General features: G+C 50.2%; 2 protein-coding genes across 7 annotated transcripts; one reads left to right on the top strand and one right to left on the bottom strand.

Annotated features, from left to right (window-relative positions):
- Positions 1 to 2,912: 2,912 nt before the first annotated feature.
- Positions 2,913 to 6,175, top strand: LOC136544157 (uncharacterized). The gene is made up of 2 exons (XM_066536410.1): positions 2,913 to 4,584; positions 4,842 to 6,175. The coding sequence occupies exons 1-2, from the start codon at positions 3,024 to 3,026 to the stop codon at positions 6,173 to 6,175; spliced, it is 2,895 nt and encodes a 964-aa protein (XP_066392507.1). The 5' UTR covers positions 2,913 to 3,023.
- Positions 6,176 to 6,193: 18 nt separating this feature from the next.
- On the bottom strand, positions 6,194 to 8,826 carry LOC136546332 (uncharacterized). Of its 6 annotated transcripts, none has more exons than XR_010781330.1 (5): positions 8,496 to 8,826; positions 8,298 to 8,377; positions 7,481 to 7,530; positions 6,748 to 6,812; positions 6,194 to 6,456 (listed from the first exon to the last, which is right to left on the bottom strand). XR_010781330.1 is itself a non-coding variant. In XM_066538306.1 (3 exons), exons 1-2 carry the CDS (start codon positions 8,703 to 8,705, stop codon positions 8,315 to 8,317), a joined length of 273 nt encoding a protein of 90 aa, XP_066394403.1. In that variant the 5' UTR covers positions 8,706 to 8,826; the 3' UTR covers positions 6,526 to 6,812; positions 8,298 to 8,314. The 6 variants fall into 6 exon arrangements, 1 of the variants encoding a protein (XP_066394403.1); XR_010781329.1 differs by having other exon boundaries at positions 6,194 to 6,512; XR_010781331.1 differs by lacking the exon at positions 7,481 to 7,530.
- Between the last annotated feature and the right edge of the window lie 1,117 nt (positions 8,827 to 9,943).

Here is a 9,943-nt window from a genome sequence, read left to right on the forward strand (position 1 = left end):
CAGTTCAAGAGTCAATAGCAGGATATCTTCTAGAAAAAGTGATAAATCCCAACGACGAGTTCTACTTTGATCCTAAGGAATAAATGATGTAAATTAAATGTTTATTGATATCGTTATTTTCGAGAACAAGATTATGAAAGTATTGTATATATACATATATATATATATAATATATATAAGTTCATACTTTATTCGAATATAATAATGCTCGAGATGAGAATTAGATGTAATTATATGCGTGCGTGTATTTATATTAGCAGCGTAGAATACATACATAAAAACATATTATATATTAAACAAATACGTGTAACTGAACTGAAAATAAATTTAAAAAAAAAGAAAAAGAAAATGAACTTTTAGTCCCGGTTGGGGTTACCAACCGGGACTAAAGGGTGCGGCCACGTTTACTCGGCTGGAGGGCCTTTAGTCCCGGTTGGTAACACCAACCGAGACTAAAGGTCCCTCTTTAGTCCCGGCTCGATGACCCGCCTTTAATCCTGGGATTGTTGTCCCGACGCGGTAACCGGGACTAAAGGCCGTTACCGTCCGGGACAACAAGTCCATTCTGTAGTAGTGTTTTATTATTATTATAAGAGTTCTAGTATTTTATCCTAACGATCTCTCATATAATTATTAACGTGGAAACTCTCTTAGGACCTCCGAACCACCTGACAGTGGCTAGGTAAATTTCAGTAGAAACTAGACGGGCCGGCTAGTGCAGCAAGTTGAATTTGTCCATACTTCTTAGAGCAATTTTAACTCATCTAAAAATGGAACAACCCACTACATAAAAGGCCAGACTAGTCTAGTGATTAATTTATCTTACGCCAAAGGTAGCTCAATGCACTTGAAATAAAGGAAAAGAAAAGTTTCCACGAAAGACGCAACGCAAAAGCCCCCCTCAAATAAAGGTTAAAGTTTGCACGCTCAGAAAAAGTGTAGTTTTTTCGGGACTCAAAATCAGATTCCCAGCCATGTGTATGGAGAATACCGCGGGTTGATGCCAAATGCAAGGAAAATTCCTTTGGAGGAAAGTGCCAAATGTTTTTTATCAGGGAAAGAGAGCACAAAGGCAGGGAAGTATCCAAGGCCTTTTTTATTTCTTGCAAAAAAATGTTGCTGATCTTCCTATCATCCATAACAGCCAGTATCTGAGTCTCTAAATTCATATGCTTTCAGTTGAATTTCAGATTGCTCATGAATCATGAAATCAAGCATACTTAACCTTAGTTTATATTCACATTTGTAGCATAAACATTGCCGAGTTTGGAAATCAGAAGAGAGATAGCAGACCGGATGATTGCAAGAGAGCATGATAATAATCAGATAGTAAAGCTCCTGTTCTTTCACATGCTGCCATGCGTGATGTCTGCTGAGCCGAGCTGCTCTACTGCAATTTCGGCCCATGTCGAAAGAAAAAAAAGAAGGGCGTTTGCACGCACTTGCACGCGACGGAAAGGACCGTCTCGCAATGATGGATTTTCGTTTTGGCATATATTCCTTGCCCACAAAAGGCGCCCGTCAGTCAGCTACAAAGGACAATTAGGGCCTTTAATCCCAGCCTTTGGTAAAACTAATCTACCCTGCTTTGGCAACAAAGATAGGGAGATGATGATAGCAGATTGAACTTTCGTCTGGGCGTAAGAATCCAATGCGCTTCGTGCGAGTTTGATTCCCATGTGACATCCACCTGTGTACGGTATGTAGAAGAAAGTAGCAGCAAGCTATCTCCGCCCGAGTTCTTTGTCTTGTTGACACTTGACAGGGTGCTTCGACCCTCGAGTGTAGCCATAGTGGCACAAGATACTGCCAAACTGCCAATTTCACTGAAGAAAGAAGGGTTCATGCACAAATGTTTACTAACCAGTGCTTAGTGGCCAGTGCGTTCGGTTTCGAACTCTGTTGAAGTTCATTTGGTTTCTGTAAACGGAGTGTGTTTCGCCTGTCACTTTCAAACGAAGTGAGTTTCGAAGTCAGTCAGGCGCCAGAGCACCTCGCTGTCAGTGTCAGTCCGACAGAGAAGAAGTGAGGACGCTTGTGGGGGTGTCAGCAGCAATACTGGAGAGAACATTCTATGCGGCAGCTCATGCCTTCTCCGTGCGCACAGTCCTGCTTTTCTCGGCAGCAAGTGCCAAGTGCGAGGCCGGCCGCCGGCAGTGGCGCCAGTGCACCACCCACCGTGTCCTTTCCCAGCTGCCGAGGTGCCTCCACCCTCTCCCTGTTAAAGATGACGAAACAACGTGTGCAAAAGAGAAGCTGCACCTTGCTCTCTGTCCCTTTCAGATCTTTTTTCAGCCTCTTTTCTTCCGGCCTGTTCGCTTGTTGGTTTCTCACAACAAACCAGCACCGGCCAGCCCAAACCAGCCCAGAAACCAACCAGCGAACAGGCCGTTCGTCTGTAGCTGAGCCACAGCGAAATATTCTTCGTCCTTCTTTAACCAGAGATTACTGCAAATACTACACAGCAAAGGATCTTTGCTCCGGAAAAGCAGATGAACCCAAGAATTTTTTTTAAATAAGAAGAAAAAAAGCATTGTGTGATTTAGCAAGCAGCCTTTTCCATTGACATCCTGGTGCAGTTATAGAGCTTTCCCGCGCAAGTTGTAATCCTTGTCACATGAGTTCGACCTTACAAAATCATGGAGTATCTATGCTTTTGTTTTCTAGTATAAATCGTTGTTAATTATGATGATAATATGTCAGCACAGAGGCTATGACTGACGGTGTCGTGATCGTCAAATAGTATACTTATCCATCATTCTTATCTGCCTTTTGGAATTTGGAGCATGCATGCAAGCATAGATTCAGGCGTAGTGCACTAGTGTGTACCTTTTTCTCCACCCCCCCCCCCCCCCCCCCCCCCCCCCCCCCCCCCCAAGAAGAAGATGCCATGGCCACTCACCAAGCTGCATTACACTGCAATACATATACACTACACTACACTCTCTCCAGCTACACCAAGAACCATACCAAAAACCCAAGTAGAGCAAGAGCAAGGGTTGCAGCTTTGCTCAGAGTCAGAGATGGAGTTCCTGTCGCAGATGTGGTCGCTCCTGGGCCTGCTCACCATCCTGCAGAACGTCCTCCCCACGCAGCTGCTCTCCCTGCTCCACTCGCTGTGGCAGTCGCTCCAGGACTCGCTCACGCCCTACTCCTACTTCGACGTGCCCGAGTTCCTGGGCTCTGCCGCCGTCGAGCCCAACGCGCTCTACCGCCACGTCCAGCTCTACCTCCACCGCTCCCTCCTCCTCTCCTCACCTCCGCCGCCCCGCCTCACGCTCTCGCTGCCGCGCTCCTCCGCCGTCTCCGGCGGCCACGGCGCTGCGCAGTCCCCGTCCCCGCCATCTGTGTCGCTCTCCCCGAACCACTCGGTCGCGGACACCTTCAACGGCCACCGCGCCGTGTGGACGCACCACGCCGACACGCTCCAGGACTCGCTCGAGGAGCGCCGGTCCTTCTCGCTGCGCCTCCCGAAGCGGCACGCCGCGGCGGTGCTCCCGGCGTACCTCGCGCACCTGGCCGACGCGGCGGACCACCTGGAGCGCTCGTCGCGGGCGCGGAGGCTGCACACCAACGCGGCGTCCCCGCGTGGCGCCGCGGCTTGGGCGTCGGTGCCCTTCTGCCACCCGGCCACCTTCGACACGCTCGCGCTCGACCCGGGACTCAAGGCGCGCCTCCGCGCCGACCTCACGGCTTTCTCCGAAGGCAGGGAGTTCTACCGCCGGACAGGCAGGCCGTGGAAGCGCGGCTACCTCCTGCACGGCCCGCCCGGGTCCGGAAAGTCTTCGCTCATCGCGGCCATGGCGAACCACCTCCGCTACGACGTGTTCGACCTCGAGCTCACCCGTGTGGCCACCAACGCCGACCTCCGCGCGCTCCTAATCCAGACCACCAACCGGTCGCTTATTGTCATCGAGGACATCGACTGCTCCCTCCACCTCACTGGCGACCGAGGCCTAGCCTCCGAGAGGATGCACAAGAGACGCAAGCTCCACGCCACTTCCTACAACGACGACTCATCCGACTCGGACGACGAAGCCGACGCTGGTGACAATGGTGACGGCAACCACCGGGGCAAGGTGACGCTGTCCGGCCTCCTCAACTTCACCGACGGCCTGTGGTCGTGCTGCGGCGAGGAGCGCATCATAGTGTTCACGACGAACCACGTGGACGGCATCGACCCCGCGCTGCTTCGCCCGGGAAGGATGGACGTCCACGTCCGCCTCGACGCGTGCGGCACGCACGCCATGCGAGAGCTGGTGCAGCGCTACGTCGGCGTTGGTGACCACGAGATGCTCGACGCCGCCGAGGACTCCATCAGGGGCGGCGCAGAGATGACGCCGGCCGAGGTCGGAGAGGTGCTGCTTAGGAACAGAAACGAACCGGAGGCGGCGGTGACAGAGCTCGCCGCCGAGCTGAAGGCGAGGAGAAGCGCGGCTGACGATCTCCGCCAGTGGGAAGACTCCGCGGCCGAGCTCTCCGACGGGTCGCCGACGAAGAAGGGGAGGAAGGGGTTGGGGTGGGAGGGCAAGGTCAGGATCCTCGGAAGGCTGAGAAGCCTCACCAAGTCGGAATCGGGCCGGCGATGAGCTAGTTTGACTTTGTTTTAGGTCAGCTCTTGGTCGGAGGATTAAGTATTAACTAGAATCTCTGCTTGGTTTTGATGTTTTTTTTGTAGCCTCTGTAATTTGGTTTGAAGTGGATGCTTAATGCAATAATGATGTTGACAAGATAATTGAGCCAAATTACCCCTACCCGAATCCGAACACTGCTCGGCCTGAGCCGGAGCCGCCTCTAGTTAGGTCACATGAACGGTGTACTCCTGTCGCGTCCCGGGTCAGAACACCGCCTCGATCTCCATGGTCGCCAAGCGATCAGTTCCACCCGGCGGGCCACGGTGCCACGCTGCATGACGGGCGACGAGCTCATCGCGTCGGGAACGATCATGGACGCCACACGGCTCGCGGCAGTCTGCGCCAAGATCGACGAGTACGCCGCCGGGGGAGCACCCATGAGCGGTAACAGAATCGCGGCCATCTGCGCTATGATTGACGACGGCGCCGCCGCTCGCAAGCACCGCAGGAATAGGAGGCGGCGGCGGCTGTGCGTGGACAGCACCCGCAGCTACAAGCAGATAGGCGAGATCAGCAATGGCAGTTTCGGCGCCGTCATCAAGGCACGCCACCGCAAGACCGGTCACACCGTCGCCATTAAGAAATTCCGACGAAGGCGAGACGGGAAGAAATCCCCCGACGTCCGCAAAGTGCTGCGTGAGGCCTGCTTCCTGGCGGCCTGCGGCGGCCACCCCAACCTCGTCGGGCTCCACGCCGTGGCACGCGACCCGCGCACCAAGGCGTACTCCGTCGTCATGGAATACGTCGGGCCGAGCCTGCGCCACGCCCTCAAGGAGCACCTGCGCGTCCACGGCGCCCCGTTCCCGGAGGCCGACGTGCGCCGGGTCATGAGGCAGCTCCTGACCGGCACCGAGGCGATGCACTCGCGCCGCATCATCCACCGCGACATCAAGACCCGGAACGTCCTCGTCAAAGAGGAGGACGGCAGCGCCGTGAAGATCTGCGACTACGGGCTGGCGGTGTCCACGGCGGCCAAGTCCGGGCCGCCGTACCCCAGGGCAGGCACGGTAGCCTACATGGCGCCGGAGGTGCTCATGTATAGATCCGACTACGACGAGCGCGTGGACCTGTGGTCCATCGGGTGCGTCATGGCGGAGCTGCTGTCCGGCGAGGTGCTGTTCAAGGTGGGCGACGACGGCGCGGAACAGATCGACAAGATCTTCGACTTGCTCGGCGCGCCGGCCGAGGAAACGTTCGAGACATTCATGTCGCCGTTCATGGCCAGCAAGGTGCTGCGGCGGCGAGCCCGCCAGCCACGACCGCGCCGCGACAGCCGACTGCGCGAGCTTTTCCCCGGTGATATGCTGTCGCAGGATGGGTACGATGTCTTGAAGGGGCTCCTGACGTGTAACCCCAAGGAGAGGCTCACGGCCGCCACCGCTCTCCAACAACCGTGGTTCACTGGCACCGTTGGTGTCCCTGCTTCGGAGGTAGGCGCCCGCGCCACGGAGTCGTCGACACAGATAGCATGGCCTATCGTGCTGGTGCTGAGAAGTGTCTGGGCATTTTTGAGGAAGATGGCAATATGGCATTGCCATTAATCTGGTTGCCCCACCAATTGTTTCTAAGATAAACTGGCATTAATTAAGTAATAATAAAGTGAATAGTGACCGTCAGAGTCACAAAAAGAAAAACACAAATTTTAATAGAGGCGACAAAGGACTCGAAATGATTTCACAAAGGCATTTGGCGCTAGCAACACACCATACCATAGCTCCTCTTTGACTTTTGCGACCAGATTTTCCAGACTTCTGCGTTCGGCTGGTACGGAGGAGTACCGTTCCCGGCTGAATTTTACTGTTCCCGACTGAACGTGTTGTCGCTGAAAAATACGAGCGTTAAGCTCTTTCGAAATCTCCCACGACACCAAGGGATTGCCTAGTGATAAATGTGCAGATATCATACATAGTTTCTCGGCCTCAGGTCTCAGCACCACTTGTGCAAATTCTGATACTAGTAATTTAACCCTGATTTACCAGGATAAATCAAACATGTATGTAGATCACCAATTACCATTACTTCTATATAACTCAGTTTATACCAGTTAAATACAAAAACCATTAATGGTCCAGAACAATAATTAGATGGCAAAGTTTCCAATGAACAAACTGACCAGTTGACGAACATGCACAGGAAGGGCACCACTCTTTCGATCGATTAATATGGTTCAACAAAGAACTGCAAGCATCACCAACGGAACAAATTAGAGAAGTAACAAAGAACAGACTTAGCTGTAAAACAAACAGGTAGCAGCATTTCAGCAGATTATGACAATCTTCTACAATATGAGTAAACGAGAAAATAAGCAATTATGCTCATGAATAAACTCAGAACTCGCAATAAGATTGCAAGAACAAAGAAAACACATAGCTTGATCATTAGGACAGCAAATATATTAAGATGCGTGCCATGAGTACAAAATGTAGCACATAATGATAAATCAAAGTCCGATTAGCTAAACAGAAAAGATGAAAAATAAAGTACTGATTATCCTACTTTACTGAACAGAATTGTACAATTACATGAATCGAACTGGTCTTCTCGCCTTCTATGTCCATTGATAGGACAACGAATGATATATCATGATTATCACTTGAAAAACTGTATATGATGCTCTAGTCTATAGTCGCCTCAGAGCTATAATTATAGGTATACATATGTTCATGATTTCATTAAGCATAATCACTCCAGAACAATAAACTGCAGCTCCTTTGGGCTTCTTATTGCAAAAAAGATACAATTCCATGCTGCCACAGAGTCAGATGCAGCCAGTATGTTCAATATCATATTGTTGTAGCTTCTAATGATTGCATGCCATAAACAAAACAAACATTATTAGTTCTTACTTCTTACGACCCGGTGATACTCCACTGTTGCAGCACTTATACCTGATTACCTGTTACCTTCACAAGTTAGTTGCTTAGCCATTTCTCCGTGACATTGTAAATGGTTAAATGCGGGGAAGGGGGAGACCTAAAAATCTAATAATCAGGCTATTGATAAGGATAGATTCATTGTCACAAATGAATCATAAAGAATAGCAAGTGAGGTAGCAACTGACACTAAGTCAGCACCGATCTAATACTAGTACACTCCTGGTGTGCCACTACAGGATGAAACTAGTATTTGTGATAACTTAGCAGAGTTTTTCTCTTTTGAATTCAACTTTCGGCTGTACCTGTGGATTTCAAATCTCACCACCTAATATACTAGTTTAAATGTTCTCAATCCTCAACATTTTCTTCTTTATTTTCTTATGCCAATCTCATAAAGCAAATCATTATTTTAAGCATTACTACATTGTCTGGAACAAGAATGCTTTCCACAAAAAGGGTCCAATCAACGAGAACACCCAATCTACTTAATAAGAGCTGTGGATAAACGTGTGACTCTATTTCTGCCAAATCAGGATCTCCGTCTATATCCTTGAGCAAATGAGCTAAGAAACACTAGAGGATGTGGGTTGTCTCTGTTTAATCTTATGATGATTACACATCGGACCATTTCAACTCCTGAATATTGTTAGTACCTATAGCATTATAAACAACAGATAAACCAAAGCATGCACAATCGTTGCTAATGCTACAGAACTAAAAATGATTCCACAGAGTGACAGAAGCAGAACCAGGACCCAGACACACAATAGTAGCTAGTACTGCATACCATTGGGTGGCGCGATCTTAGGGGAAGGGCGGCAGCCGCAGCACGACCTCCTCGGTGTCCGCCAGGTCCGACCGTGATATCTGCAACAACGCCCACAAAAATCAGAGAACCAGAACCTCTAAATCAGCAACTTTGCACGAACAAGAGATGCGACGAGGAACACTTCCTAGTTTCCTACTGGCCAAGTGGGATACGAACCGGATCGCGGAGGACGGGCTTTGTGTCGTCCACGGCGGGCCGGAACGGCGGCTTTCGGCTCTTCGTCGGCGCCCCGGAGGACGAGCTCATCCCAGTGCTATCTGTCGCGGCCGCGGTGGGTGTGGGGGCGGAGCCGGAGCCGCGGGAGAAGGGACCCGGGACAGCCGAGGGGGTCGCGAAGGTGTACGGCTTCTCGCTTCCGGCGGACATGACACCGACGGGGAAGTGGTGGATCACCGCCGATTGGGCGCCTCACTTCGTTTAAGATTTCAGATCCGAAGATTTCGGTGCCTGAGCACAACCGTCTTCAGCAGTTCAGCACTACTACCTGTTTCAGCAAGTCGTACACAGCAGTCGCATCGCATAGACTCCTCTACATTTTTTTTTTCTACTGACAACCAGCCTCTTCGTTCGGCCGTGGCTCATCGTAAACGATCGTAAATTTTCAGCCAGAACAATATTTCTCTCTCACATAAACCAGCCAACAATACTTCTTCATGAACCAGCAACGATACGAACCAGCCATCCGAACAGGCTCCTCTACACATTTTGAACGCTCAGCGAACGCAACCTGGCTTTTCAGCGAAAGAAAGAGGAATTGCTTCAGTCCGACTGTATGTGCAGCAGCGTGAGAAAAAATTAACTACACAAGCTGCAACATCTGTTTTTTCTTCTCTGACGTTCTTAACTCTTAATTAAGGACAAGCCTCAGATCCACACATCATTCGCTCCATGATTCCATTACTTTGATCCGTAGGGTACACAAAAACTGGTCGGTCATCGTGAATTCGCAGTACAAGCGTTGCATATTTACAAAGGAAACACCACAGGATCAGAACTGGGAACACACATGCACTCTTCAAATGTACTACTAGTCTACTACTGCTTCCTTTACAAAATGGAAACATTTCCCATTTTTCTGATTGCAAAACAAGAAACAAAACACAAATGAAACTTTGTTCATTTCTTTGCTTCTGAATTCAAAACGTTTTCAGATTCTCATTCTTCAGCAGTACATTGTTTGCCTACCTCAATGATTCCATCTCTTTGGTTTGTAGGTTACAATAAGATTTTCAACAGAAATGATCGCTAAGTATCATAGCGCGACATAAATGCAAACAAAACACTTGCATAAATTCCCTCAACTATCAAGATTCATTAGACTTGGGACGAAGCTGCGCAGAACCTGACAGTGGTCGTGACAGTATCACAAAATGCTTGTACATCCGCCACCAATTCTCCGATGCTTCATCGACCGTCCGGTAGGTCCAGATATGTGGCTTGGCCTTCTCCCGCGCGATGAGGATCTCCTCCACCTCTGCCGCCCGCTTTGTCTTGAGAGTGAGGCAGTCCACAAGATCGCCCCACTTGCCGAAGCAGTTGTCGAACTCCCCATGCCGGTAATAGTTCTGCATCTGGTGGAATGGCGAGTAGCAGAACCAGAGCAT

The sequence above is a fragment of the Miscanthus floridulus genome, chromosome 3 (genome assembly GCF_019320115.1).
Source record: "Miscanthus floridulus cultivar M001 chromosome 3, ASM1932011v1, whole genome shotgun sequence".
Taxonomy (NCBI): domain Eukaryota; kingdom Viridiplantae; phylum Streptophyta; class Magnoliopsida; order Poales; family Poaceae; genus Miscanthus; species Miscanthus floridulus.

Excerpts from the sequence above, each read along its gene's own strand:
- LOC136546332 (XM_066538306.1), bottom strand. The coding sequence starts at position 8,705 with ATGTCCGCCGGAAGCGAGAAGCCGTACACCTTCGCGACCCCCTCGGCT. Across the intron at positions 8,378-8,495 it reads AGCCCGTCCTCCGCGATCCG|ATATCACGGTCGGACCTGGC; the intron begins GTTCGTATCCCA and ends GCGTTGTTGCAG.
- LOC136544157 (XM_066536410.1), top strand. The coding sequence starts at position 3,024 with ATGGAGTTCCTGTCGCAGATGTGGTCGCTCCTGGGCCTGCTCACCATC. Across the intron at positions 4,585-4,841 it reads CAAGTCGGAATCGGGCCGGC|AACACCGCCTCGATCTCCAT; the intron begins GATGAGCTAGTT and ends GTCCCGGGTCAG.